Below are 13710 nucleotides of genomic sequence, written 5' to 3' on the forward strand. Positions count from 1 at the left end.
ACAGGTGTGTGCCACTGCCCCTGGCCAAGATCCTTAATTTGATCACATTTGCAAAGTCCCTTTTGCCACACAAGGTGACATAGATTCTGAGGATATCTGTGGACATGGTTTTCCATGGCAGGGGCATTGTTCACCCTTCTGTAGTATAGTATGTTGCAAATGACTGAGGATGCCTTTCTAAAGGAAGTGATTTGGTTACATTTATAGATGGAGAGGGTCTGCTGTTGCATTCTGAGAAATGCTGCATTCACAAGCAAATGTTGAGGTTGTGGGAGGTGAGAACATTGGGGTGTGGGTGAACCCCAGGGCTCTCCTTCCTTTCCAAGGCCAGGCTGAGGGAGTTTTCTGGACTTCAGGCTGTAGGCCCAGACTTCCTCCTGGAATTCAGGTGGGAGGGCTCCATTGGCAGAGCAATCACAATTCATTTCCTTCCTGGCAGCTGTGGTCCTGCTCAGGGTCTCAGACAGCATGGACCCCTGCTGCTCTTAGGCGCTGGGAAAACAAATTCCTGAGGGAAAATGAATTTGAGCCAGCTGGGCTGGGTTTGAATGGTCCAGCAACCCTGATCACACAGTTGCCACAGCCTCTACAGAGCATGTTGCATACAGTAAACACAGAGTCACTCCCCAGGGAGTTTTCTCAGGTGGCCAAGCCCCCTTGGGGTCGTCCCCTCCCCTGGAGAGGCTCTAGGACATGGGTCAGGAGCAGTAGGAACTGATGGGCAGGAGCTGGGCTGTGGGAGCAGGGTGGCCGGGGGTGTGCAGAGCTGGGAGAGCACAGCCTCGTGGTTTTAGGGTCTCAGTTGAGAGCTCTGTGGAAGTTACACTGCTCCCCACCCTGGTGTCAGAGCAGTTGTGGTTGCTCTCTGTGGCTTCCTTTCGGCACCCTTTCTGAGGAGATTCTCAAGATGGACTTGGGGGATTGTTCTGGGGAAGGTCAAAAGCCCTTTGGCCACTCTAGTTCTGAGACCTTTAGGACACCTAGATGTTTACAGCCAAGAGGTGACGGCGGCAGGCTGCACCTTCTGGCTGAGGAAGGTGGACTTTGGAGCAGCTACTGTTGGGGGAACCCCCTTACTCCTCTCCTGCCCACCACACCACACAGGTGTGGTGCCGTGGCGTTTCCGTTCTTGGGTGTGGGGTGAAGGAAGGGCAGTAGGTGAAAGAATGACGTCAGCCTCTCTTAACCAGAATGTTTTCTGGGGAGCCTCCAGCCTACCTGCCCACCAAAGGGTTCACTGCCTTCTCAGCTCGTTGGCTGCCTGGGAGCAAAGTCTGAGGGAATGGGGTGATTCCTGGGGATTCCCCAAAACCAGAGGCATAGAATTCTTGAGGGCTGCAGGTGGGTGCCCCTGTGGGATGTTCCTTTCTAAAGGGAATGTGGTGGGGAAGTAAGATCTCACTGCTCAGTTACAAGAGGCCTGAGGACAAAACACAGAAGCCATTGCACTTTCCTGGGGGTATCTTTTTTCCCCCCTGTTGGGTCAGATTGAGGGCATGGTGCTGAGGCATGGTTGGGAGGGGAAGGATGTGAGACTTGGCCCCAGTCCACCCTGCTGGGATTCCAAGGGACCTGCTGTAACCTGCCTACCTCCATACCTGGGGAGATGTAGGGCCTATTCTCAGGAGGTGAGGCTGTGTAACTTGGGCAGGTGTGGGGTAGAGGAAGGATGTAATTTTCCTTACATTTAAATTAAAGCTTTTTTGTGTGTGGGGGGATTACTAGGGGTGCTGTACCACTGAGTTACAACCCCCAGCCCTTCAATTTTTTTTTTTTTTTTAAATTTTGAGACCGTGTGCTACTAAATCGCCCAGGCAGATGATCCTTCTGCTTTAGCCTCCTGAGTTGCTGGGATTACAGGTGTGTGTCACCATGCCCAGCTGAGTCTCAGTCTCAAAATATTTTTTAAAAAGGGCTGAGTGGGCTGGGGTTGTGGCTCAGTGATAGAGCACTTGCCTAGCACATGTGAGGTACTGGTTCGATCCTTAGCACCACATTTAAATAAATAAATAAATAAACAAACAAGTAAGTAAAAGTATTTTAAAAAAAGGGCTGAGTGTATGACTCAGTGGTAGAGTCCTTATCTGTCATGTCAGGCCCTAGCTTCAATCCCCAGTTCTGCAAAAAAAAAAAAAAAAAAAAGAAGGAAAGAGAAAGAAATCATTCTCCCTCCCTCTCATGTTCCTGCATCCTTAAAAAAGGCATATACCTGTGTTTCTTGGGCTCATCATAAAGAAAATTCTTTGGGGAACTCAACAGGGATTCACAGCTTAGGATATGAGAAGTAGATTTTCCAGAAGGTTAATTCATGGATTGATACTGACTGGATTGACTCTGTTGGAAGAGGTCTCTGCAGGAGATGCTTAGGGAACTTGGAGACCAAGTGTGGTGGCATGGGGTGGGCATGCGTGGGCTTGAGAGACTGGCTGGTGTCTGCCTCATCCCCTCATTCCCCAGCAGATGGTGTCTTCCAGGATGAGTTGGAGGAACCAATTTCTCGTCCTAGGTTGGGGAGAGGATCTTACCTTATGGGTGATGCTTTTTGGATCACACAGGAAGGAAAGGCTGCCCCTGTCCGGGGAGCATGTGGGTGGTACTTGTCTCTGCTCAGATGGATTGGGGTGTGTCTACTGTGTCACAGCGGCCCTCTCCACAGCCCACACTCGGACCCGCCTTGCTGTACTTGCTGCCCATTTCTCCTCAGCCCTCCCTTTCTTGGCCTCTAGGTTCTTTCCCAGTGAATTCTGCCAAGGAGAGAGAGCCTTGTGATCATGGGTGGGTCTCCCAGTCACTGCAGGGTTTCTGTTGTCATCTGAGAAATTTTTAATCTGATCCTAGGAACCTTTCCCTTCTCCTTTCTGCTTCCGCGTGGCCTGTGATCCTTTGACCTGGAATTTGTATTATTACTGTGTTGCTCTAATGGGAGAGTAAATGCTAGAGGCCACGTGGTAGGCAGGTCCAGAAATAGCCTTCTCAGTCCTTTGGAGTGTTATAGACCCTAGTCTTTCATGTCTCCCATGTCCTCCATAGCTTATTCTGAAGCAAAGTCATGCATCCAGGGGCTGTCACTAATCCTTTGCTTGTCGCCTGGACTGGTGTGAAATCCATCAGGGAGGCAGGGGCTGATAGAGCATAAGTTCTGGGGCCTGCTTTCCAAGTCCAGATCTACCACTTAGTACTTCTGTGGCTTCAGCTCTGAATCTATGGGGACCCTGAGAGTGCCTGCTGCATAGTCTTGTTTGAGGGGTGACTTCCTGCATGTGGCACGGAGAACCTGCCAGTAGGTGGCTTCTCTGGTTTGTTTTAGCCCTAGGAGAATTTAGGTGTGAATTCCACTTTTTCAAAACTTCTCAAAGTAGAAAATAGTTAGTTTCTGGGTTCCTGGTGTACTTATGTTGCCATCCTCACCCAGTGGGATCCCCAAGGAGTAACCCTCAGAAGGTAACATATAGAGACAGATCTCCCTGGTATGTGCAGTTTGGAGTGGGTCTGTAATTAATCCTTTGCCTTAAGGCTGTGAGCTGCCTGGCTGCAAAATCCATTTGGGATTTGGGTTTTTTCCTTTTAGCCTCCCCACTGGAGGTGACTGACCCCAGGGATCTGGGAAAGGTCTTAGGCCATAAATCCCTTGTTCCAGATGGGGGGCGGTGCCTGACTATACAGTTGCTTTGAAGGACATCAGAGTGCCCCAGAGCTGGGGGTCCGGAGTGGAGGTGAGGCTTGGGTCTTTCTCTTCCTGCTGCCTTTGCTGTTGCCCTGCTGCTGGTTCTCCAGAGAGGCAGAGCTGATTAACTGCAAAGCCTCTTTGGAGAGGGAGGAGGAAGCAGCAGCACCGTCTTCCCTAGGGCTCTCCTCTGAGATGCACCCACACAGTCCTGTTATGTAATCCTCCCTGTGTGGCACAGCAGAGAGGAACACCAGGCTGGTCCCAGGGCTGCCGCTGTGTCCTCATCTGCCACTTGAGGGGATTTTGTAGAGTACCTCAAAGGTGACCTTCTCCCACCCCCTGCTGAGATCCAGCATGAGAGAGTCCTGGTGTTCCAGAAGGTCCTTCCCGGCCGGGCTGAGTTGAGTGATGGATGGTAAGTAGGTCTGGCCCGCCTGACTTTTAGTTTAGTAAAAGCATCACTTTGTACTCCATTGTTATTCAAATTTACCAAATCAGCCCTTGTGATTGCTGTCCTTAAGTAATGTACAGTCCAGAGCAGAGGGTCTCAGAAGAGGAAACCTGGGAGGCTGTAAGAGTACATAGCAGGGGTCCCCCAGGTTTTGGGCGGTGATATGGGAAGGTTTCTGGAGGAAGTGGCTTCTGATCTGAGACTGAAGGTTGCGGGGTGGTATGGCATGGAATAGGTGGGGAGGAAATAATGCCCAGGCAGAGAGCACAATATTTGCAAGAGCCAGGGTTCAGAGTACTGGCTTGCAAGTAGGGGGAGAAGCATAGAAAATCAGGGGGCCAGTGCCAAGGATACTGGAGTGATGGCACTTCTTAGATTCTCTCCTTGTAGCCCAAACCTGTGCTTTTTTTTTTTTTTTTTTTTTTTTTTTACCCTTTGGAAATAGCCATCAAATGAACATTCTGGAAAGTGGTATTAGTGAGCTCTGGACCTGTGAGGTGGGTCTTGTCTTTCTCAAAGGCCATAATCTGAAGTAGGCTCTAGCCACTGCTCCCTGCCCACTCTGGGTGGGCCTGCCTGTGAGCTGCACCATCTGCTGGGGAATAAAGTCCACCTGAGGCTGTGTTTGCCTCACCTGGGTGCAGTTTCCTGCCTGCTGTGCTGCCGGGAGCTTATAGAGACTCAACAGTGGCTCAACTCTGAGGAATTTCCTGGCCTGGCTGAGTCAGGGTCCTACCTGTACCAAGTGCCAGGGTGGGGCAGGGGGTGAAGTTGGTTCAGCCATGCCACCATCTCTTCTGTCTTCCCCATCAGTAGCCAGAAAGTTTCAGGTGCGTGATGAAGCCACTGGTGCCTGAGATTTTGCAGTTCTGGGAGAATGTTGCCTGCTGGTCTGCATGCTGTCTTAACTTTGAAAGAGCTAGATCGCTCCTCCCTGTGCATTCACCCCAGCGCAGGCCCTGCCAGGCAGGCGCTAGGGATGTGCGTTTGACAACAACCATTGTCATCACCATATGGATGGCTTATGAAGCATTTGCTCTGTGCCACACACCATGCTGAGAGCTATAGACAGTGGGTCACTTCATCTTGGAGGACACAGCCCCCGGGGTAGGCTATATCCATCCTCACTTACAGGTGAGGAGCAGATTGAGACTGTGAGAGAATAAGCACTTTGCCCAAGTGGCAAGGCTGGACTTTTGAGTTCCCCAGAAGGTGCCCTGGACCACTATGCTGGCACGGTGTCCTCTGCTTTCCTGGGGCCTCAAATTTCTAGGCCTTTTATTGTTCCCTGGAGTAAGCCACCTGTTCTCCTCTGGGAAGGATGGAGATGGAGTGGTTGGAATTGGGAAGAAATGTCACTTGGGCATCCTTGCCAGTGCTCATGTACTCTGGAGAGAATGGTCCTCATTGGCCTTCAGTTTTGTCTTGTTTCTTAAATTATGGTAAAATACACTTAACGTAAAACTTACCATCTTAACTATTTTTAAGTGTACAATTTGGAGACATTAAGTACTTTCATGCTTCTGTGCAGCTGTCACCACTGCCCATCCGGGGAACTGTCATCATCTTATGAAACTGAACTCTGTACTCACCATCAATAACTTCCCATTCCACCCTTCCCCTCTCCCTGGCAACCTTCCTTCCGCTTTCTGATTCTGTGGAGACTAGGAGGTTGATCCTTCTTCTGTCTCTTTATTGTTCCAGAATCTCCCCGAAGTGCACCCTGCAGGCAGCAATGCCAGGATGCCCGTCTCCACCGCCCTTTGCCAAGATGGCAGCCAGGAGCGGCCAGCAAGCCTGACGTCCACCACCTCTTCATCTGGCTCCTCCCGTGACAGCCACAGTGCCATGGAGGAGCCCCTTGGCTCTGAGGCCTCAGCCCAGAATGGGGCAGGCTCCCCACGTGGCCGGCATGCCCCTAACAGCAACAACAACTCCAGCAGCTGGCTGAACATGAAGGGACCCCTCTCCCCATTCAATAGCCGGGCGGCAGCAGGGCCTGCGCACCACAAGCTCAGCTACCTGGGCCGAGTGGTGAGGGAGATTGTGGAAACAGAGCGCATGTATGTGCAGGACCTGCGCAGCATTGTGGAGGTGAGTGCCGATGCTGGGAGAGGTCCATTAATTCCCTCACAGGGCTGGGGACACTGTCCTCCAGTGGCTCAGCTCTCATAGGAACCTGTTTATACCCAAGGAGGGAAAGGTCTCCCTTGCACATTTGTCTCAGGACATTCTTCCCAGGGAGTGGTGGGGAGGTCTCAGAGCCATACCCTATGACTTCTTGGGTTTCCTTATGACACTGAGCCACATCAGTAGTTTGGGCAGTAGAACTTCTGCATGTGTCCATGGAGGAGGCACCATTGATAGCGAGGGAGAGACTCCAGCCCCACTTGGAAGACCATGGTGCTTCATAGGGACTGAACCCTGGTAGTCACATCTAGATCCCTACTCTGCTGTCCTCTGCCTGTGGTGTCTTAGTCTCTGTGTAACTCCCTGAGCCTCAGGTTCCTCACCTGCAAAGCAAGGCCATGCCTGACTGGCCGGGCTTGTGTAGGGTTTGAGACTGCACAGCACGCAGGAAATGGTGATGTGGTGTTGGGGGTCCTTCTGCCCTGCTAGGGAGAGAGGTGTGTCAGGTTGATAAGGTTCTCTAACAGATCACCACAAATCCCGTGGCTTAAAACAACAGAAATTAATTCTTTGTCAGTTCAAAAGTCCAAAATCAAGGTGTTAGCCAGGTTGGTTCTCGGGAGCCTCCAGGCGAAGGTGTTCCATTCTCTCCTCTAGCTTCTGGAGGATGCTGGCACTCTCTGGGTCCTTTAGTCTGTAGCTGTATCATTCTACTCTCTTCCCATCACCTTCTTTGTGTCTGGGTCCTTTCCTCTTATAAGGATACCAGTCATTGGATTTAGAGTTCATTCTAAATATTCTATCATCTTCAGAGCCTTAACCAGTGACATCTGCAAAGACCCTATTTCCAAATAACATTGTATTCTGAGGTGCCAAGTGGGCACTGTCTAACCCAGTATAGTGAGTGCTGTCTGTGAAATTGTGTCATAGCTATAAAATGCAGTACAGAATTGAGGGTGGGCAGGTTGGAGTGGGTAGGGAGAACAGGGTGAGCCAGGAGGGGCCGGGTTCTGATCCCCTCTCTCCATGCAGGACTACCTCTTGAAGATCATCGACACGCCTGGGCTGCTGACACCAGAACAAGTCAGTGCCCTCTTTGGGAACATAGAAAGCATCTATGCCCTGAACAGGTGTGTAAATGGGCCTGATGCTCACCACTTTCTGCTGATGAGGCTCATCTTGGGACCCCGGGAGGAGCCTAGATGTCCCTGGACATGGGCTGTGACGAATGGGCCTGGGATCTGATCTGTGAGGATAGGGGGAAGGGAGTTTCATCTCTGCACAAGGGCACGGTTAGGGGACAGGATACCAGCTGGGAAAATGTGCTCTGGGGAGAAGAGATAGATCATTTGAGGGCATGTGCTTGCTTGGTCCAGCCTAGGCCCGCACCTTCTCAGGGGACTGCTAGAACCTTCCACGCTGGTGCTCTTCATTTGTCTTCCTCTTCGTTCCCCACTTGCACTTCTTGTAATTACTTCTTCTCCTTCCCACTGGTCCCAAGGGAAGTCTGGACTCCCCACGGACGATTTGACCTGTTAGTGGAATGCACAAGCCAGGCAGGATCGGTGGGAGAGGCCAAACAAGGCCTGGCCAGGGGCTGCCTCAGGGCCAAGAGGCTTGTGAGGGCCTGTGTCTGCTGCCATGGGACCATGGAGCATCAGGGAGGGCCACTAGTCAGGACGAGCAGAGCCTGGGGAACAGTGTTGATAGGAGGACCCTTCCCCCAAGTTCCTTAAGATGGGCAGAGGGACCTTTGCAGCCAGAGAAGTCTGAGAGGGTGGGGTGCAGGCAAAACTTCACCAGATGGTGGGCTAGGGAAGAGCAGGAGGCAGGAGAGCATTGTTTCTGGGGTTCCTACAGTGCTCCCATCTAAGATCAAGGGTGCTAAAACTTATCATGTCTCCCTGCTTCTTGCATCCTTTACATAGGGGAGCCTTCTTTACTAGTCTCCTCTTTCCTTCCCCCTTTAATCTCTGCTTTTGTGTATTTGACTCCTTCTGCCCACAGAGGAACTGTGTGTCCCTTTCCTAAGGTGGGTAGTAGTGTCCCCCCTTCCTTTCCTGCTTGCTGAGCATGTGGGTTCCCTGTATTTGTGGTGTGCTGGATAGTTTCTGGGGCAGGGCTCACCAGAGGGTGGAAGCCCTAGCTCTTAGCATGTCAGCAGAGCCGGCTGTGAGTCTGGGTCTCAGGAGGCAGGGCAGAGGGCACATTGCTGCAGGGGAGGCTGCAGAGTTTGGCCTCTGATCTGCTCTCCCCTCACCCAGCCAGCTACTCAGAGACCTGGACAGCTGCAATAGTGATCCCGTGGCTGTGGCCAGCTGCTTTGTGGAAAGGGTAAGAAGGGCTGGGTTCTTGTTTCACCTTGCAAGGAGCTTAAAGGGAAAGGAAAGCCCCATACATGAAGATACCTGAGCCCTGGGGATCCCTCTCCAGGGGAAGGGCCGGGTGCCCTGTGCCCAGGGTCTGCCCGGTGGATGGGATGCCCTAGAGAAATGAATACAAAGGTGTCTCTGTAGGCACTCAGGGGAAGGGGAGACAGAGGGCACTTAGGGGCCAGGGGTCCCACATGGTTTATAGTCAAAATTAGAAACTTCCTGAAATTACTATTTTTTGATCTCTCCTAGAGCCAAGAGTTTGATATCTACACCCAGTATTGCAACAACTACCCCAAGTGAGTAATTGGGATGGGATGGGATGCCGAGCCATGGGGTGAGTCTGGAGTCCCTTCCTCCTCACCAGGCCTTCCCCCCAGCAGTGACACTCCTTCTCCCTACTCCCAGCTCCGTGGCTGCCCTGACGGAATGTATGCGGGACAAGCAGCAGGCCAAGTTCTTTCGGGACCGGCAGGAGCTGCTACAGCACTCGCTGCCCTTGGGCTCCTACCTCCTGAAGCCAGTCCAGCGCATCCTCAAGTACCACCTGCTGCTCCAGGTAGCCCAGGTGTCCTTCCCTGGACATGGAGTCTCAGGGAGGGGCAGGGCCTTTGAGTCAACATTGTCCAAACCCCTTTCTCCTGTGCAGGAAATTGCCAAACATTTTGATGAAGAAGAGGATGGCTTTGAGGTGGTGGAAGATGCCATCGACACCATGACCTGTGTGGCCTGGTACATCAATGACATGAAGAGGAGGCACGAGCACGCCGTTCGCCTCCAGGTGCTCTGGGTCTGGGAGGTGGGTGGAGATGCCTGGGGTGGATGGGCCAGCTGGGGTCAGGGAATGTCACTGCCCTGGTGAGATGAGCTGAGGAATGATGTCTGAAGAGCCTTCTGGGGCCTGTGAAGCCTGACCCTGGTGGTTGGGGTCTTTCTGCTGTAGGAAGTTCAGTCACTGCTCATCAACTGGAAGGGGCCAGACCTGACCATCTACGGGGAGCTTGTCCTGGAGGGCACGTTCCGTGTGCACCGTGTGCGCAACGAGAGGACTTTCTTCCTCTTTGACAAAACACTGTTCATCACCAAGAAACGGGGCGATCATTTTGTCTACAAGGGTCACATCCCGGTAACTAGTTCACCCCAGCTCCTCTGCTGTCTTCTCCCTTCCCAAAGGTGTCCTGTCTCTTCTGCTTCTTGTCTGCTTCACCAGGTTCCAGTACCAGCCTAGTGAGACAGTCTCAATGGCTGGTCCCCCCTTCCTCCCTCTGACTCCCTCTTCCCTCTCTCCCCAGTGCTCCTCCCTGATGCTGATCGAGAGCACCAAAGATTCCCTGTGCTTCACTGTCACCCACTACAAGCACAGCAAGCAACAGTACAGCATCCAGGTGAGGGGTGGCCAGGGTGCAGGGGTGGGGACCAAGACTGGCGAGCACCTGTGCATCTGATTCCTGGCTCTTTGGCTCACCCCGCTGCCCCAAGACCCAGTGTCTCCATCTGTAAAGGGGTCATTGCAGACACCCTGGGGTCGTGGTGAGGAGTCAAGGCAACCTCACCGAGAGCCCAGCACAGTCCTTCCTCCCACCTTTCCCTCAGGCAGAAGTGCTGTCTGTGCCCAGCAGCTTCAGCCTGTACTAATAACCCCGGGGTCCCTTTCCCTTGGGTCCTCTCAGGCCAAGACAGTGGAGGAGAAACGGAGCTGGACTCATCACATCAAGAGGCTCATCCTGGAGAACCATCATGCCACCATTCCCCAGAAGGTCAGTTCCCAGAGTGCTTCTGGTGGGGCATGGAGAGTGTGTGTCCCTCGGGGCCAGGTCCAGAGCATCTGCGGGGGCCCCACCCTCTGGATACTGGTTCCAGTGGACAGTGGGTATTGGTATAGCAGGTACGCAGGCCTTGTTGTGGCCCTGTGGGGTGTCCTAGTGGGTGAGAGAGGTATAGCACACAGCAAGATAGTAACCATAGGTGGGTTTTCTTCCTTTCTAGGCCAAGGAAGCCATCTTGGAAATGGATTCCTATTGTGAGTGACCCTTTTTTGCCTGTTTTGTTCCTAATTATACACTGTTAGGTCAGGCTGCATCCTGGGCAGGCTTTGCCTGATTTTATTCCAGGAGCAGGGAGGGCGAGGGGCTCCTCTGTCAAGGGTTGAAGGTCATCTACACAATTAGGGATGCCGTCCTGCTGAGGAGCAGGATTCTCGGCCTGAAGACCCCAGATGGAAGAAGATGGAGGGCGCTCTGGAGGCATCTGGGCCCTGGATCTGGGGTTGGGTAGCAGAGGTATGGCTGGGTAAGGGCTGGGTCTTGGAATCCAAAACCTGATTGTCTGTCTTCTGGTTGCAGATCCCCATCGGTACCGCTGTAGTCCAGAACGGCTGAAGAAGGCTTGGTCCTCTCAGGATGAGGTGTCCACCCATGTGCGCCAGGGGCGCCGGCAGTCTGGTAAGGGAAGGGTTGTGTGGGCAGGAGACCTTTGTGTAGGACCCTGGACCAGGCAGGGAGTCATCTGTGGCAATATATTTTCATCTCTCCAAAAACTAGGGCGAGGGCGGCAGGCCATCCATGGAGTATTTTTTCCCTGTGCTCTTACTACCCTCCTCCGGGTACCACTGGGCTCTTCTTGCCCACCAGCTTGGGCAGCCCCCTTTAAGGACCTAGGGTACACTTTTTCATTCAGGCCTCAGCCCCTTCTTAGTTCCCTTCCATCCCAACCTCCCTCCTTTCCACTCAGCACACTGAGCCAGTGGGAGGAACACTAGGACATCATTGCGTGATCCCCAGCCTAGTTCTGGAATGGCAGAGCAGAAGCAGGACATGAGGAAAATGAATTAGACCAAGTGGCACCAAATCCAGACAGGAAATATTTACTTTGGGTCTCAGGAAATGGTTCCATTTTCCTCCCCTGGACCTTCTTCCATTGCTGGACTTGCCAACGTGTTCTTGGATTTATTATAATGAATCGTCTATTTAGAAGGAGAAAACCTTGCTTTTATTCTTAGCTCTGCAGTGATGCTGATGCACATGTGTGTTTTCTGGTCTGTTTTTACTCTGCCCTTCGGTCTAAAGGCTGGGGACAGATTTAGGTTGGGGATGGGGATTAAGAACCATCTCATAGTTGACCTGAGAGAAAGATTGTGGAGTGACTAAGAGCAATGTCTTGGTTTGGATCCACAATGGCATTGTTGTGTTTTTTTGTTGTTGTTTTTTGTTTTTTTGTTTCTTTTAAAAATATTTTTAGTTGTAGATGAACTTTTATTCATCTAGCTCACACTTGTTAGGCAATTGCTCTACCACTGAGCTATAACCCCAGCTCTGCATTGGGTTGAGTGACTGACCCATGGGTTGCCCTGAACACCCATGTGGATTGACGAGTAGGCTTTGGCCTTCTAGTAGGGAAGCCAGGTGGTCCCTGGAAAGCTTTCCTGTTTTTGTATTGTTTGGTATTACTTCAGGTAGATCTTGAACCCTGGGCAAACTTGAAATGGTTACAAAAATTTTATGGTTAAAAGCTCCAAATTGGGGGTGTTGCTTTATTGGTCTTAGGCTTATTTTGTTCCCTTTCCTCTGATGTTCCCACTTAACTTGCCTTAGCTTAACATTAGAAGTTCTTGGAACATGGAAGCTTTTAAGTGATAATAGTAGCCATGATAACCGTAGTACTGTCTGTCATAATGTCAGCATCAAAACTCTCCCTCCCATGCACAACTCTGTAATATACTTAAAACCGTCAACTCGTACACTTTAAATGCATTGGGTGGTATAAAAATTACATCTCAACCAAGCTATCACCAAGGCAGTCAGGAAATGAGCCATTTTATACAGCCGGAATTTCCACGTGGCTGGGATTTTTTTTTTTTTTTTTTTAGTTGGACACAATACCTTTATTTTATTTATCTTTATATGGTACTGAGGATTGAACCCAGGGTCTCGCCGTGCTAGGCAGGCGCTCTACCTCTGAGCCACATCCCCAGCCCCTCACGTGGCTGAGATTTTAACCTATAAATAAATAAATACTACAAGAGTTGGGTTTTAACAATTTGTTCACTTGTTTATGAGTTTTATTTTTAACTTTAAGAAAACAGACATCTTCCTGAAACGTTTGATACTCTTGAGACTTTAGGGCAGAGGGTGCTGGCCGTGCTTGAACTGTTCATTTTCTGGAGCGGTGCAGCGTCACTGGTGGGGAAGAAGCTGCCAGATGCTCCAGAAGCCCTGGGGTGGGGGCTGTGGGTTGTCATAGAGACAGCCTGCATTCGAGATGTGTGTTCATCATGATAGTTCTTCCATAGCACTTTGAAAAGGGTTTTTAAGGAAAAGTCTCCTTAGTCCGAGAATGTCTGTCTCTAGTATCCCTTTTCCCTCCTTCTCTGAGTTAGAAATCAATGGAAGGAAATGATGGAAACTGTGGATAAAAACAGACTAGGGAGCTGCTGAGAGGGGGGTCTCAGGCCACCTGCAAAGACCTAGTGCCTGGGCTTAGCCAACTACTCTGCCTTCCCCAGGAGTTTTTTCTACTCTCTCCTTTCCAGAGAACTGAATTGGGCACACAGGTGCACTATAGGATAAGTAAGGTCTATGGTTATATCTTAAGTTGTTTTTTAAAAAAAAAAATTCTTTCTTTTGATGGTTTTGAGAATCAAACCCAAGGGCTCACACATGCTCGGCAAGTGCTTTGCCACTGAGCTACACCTTCAGCCCCTGTTAAGTATTCTTGATTACAACTTTTAAAATGAAAAGATGAAGTATATTCTATTTCTCACTTCAGAAGCAATGAGGTGCTTACTTATATCGATGCTGTTAGAGCGCGTACATATGTGTGTATCTCAGGAGAAAAGAAGTTCTTCAGTCTGCCCATCTGACAAGGGTCAGCCGAGACCCTTGGCTCCAAGTTTATAGAAAACCGTGACCGGCCCTAAGCCTCCTGTTTAACTCCAGCTGGGCAACTATGGGGATAGGCTAGGGGTTCCATAGAGGGACCTCTTGAGATAAGGTCTTCCTATCCCTCAGGTCTGCCCCCAGAAAGGCTGGGGTAGGAGGTCATGGCACCACCAGTCTAATGGATATGTTTTGTGTCCTGTCCAGAGAGCCTGG

At 51.1% G+C, this 13710-nt stretch overlaps 1 protein-coding gene across 13 annotated transcripts in view; it reads left to right on the top strand.

Moving 5' to 3' along the window:
• Plekhg3 (pleckstrin homology and RhoGEF domain containing G3) overlaps positions 1-13710 on the top strand; it is a 40965-nt gene that overhangs the window by 18904 nt on the left and 8351 nt on the right. For 12 of the 13 annotated variants that reach the window (XM_078050063.1, XM_078050060.1, XM_078050061.1 and 9 more), the window contains 11 exons: positions 5823-6212; positions 7281-7378; positions 8513-8582; positions 8873-8919; positions 9029-9179; positions 9270-9401; positions 9564-9746; positions 9913-10005; positions 10291-10377; positions 10607-10640; positions 10963-11061. In XM_078050063.1, the coding sequence (XP_077906189.1) occupies positions 5862-6212; positions 7281-7378; positions 8513-8582; positions 8873-8919; positions 9029-9179; positions 9270-9401; positions 9564-9746; positions 9913-10005; positions 10291-10377; positions 10607-10640; positions 10963-11061 (1345 nt within the window). In that variant the 5' untranslated portion in view covers positions 5823-5861. Of the gene's footprint in view, positions 1-3854; positions 4083-5822; positions 6213-7280; positions 7379-8512; positions 8583-8872; positions 8920-9028; positions 9180-9269; positions 9402-9563; positions 9747-9912; positions 10006-10290; positions 10378-10606; positions 10641-10962; positions 11062-13710 lie in introns of those variants that run through there. The other variant, XM_040275186.2, reaches the window with a different exon arrangement.

This window comes from Ictidomys tridecemlineatus, chromosome 5 (genome assembly GCF_052094955.1).
Source record: "Ictidomys tridecemlineatus isolate mIctTri1 chromosome 5, mIctTri1.hap1, whole genome shotgun sequence".
NCBI lineage: Eukaryota > Metazoa > Chordata > Mammalia > Rodentia > Sciuridae > Ictidomys > Ictidomys tridecemlineatus.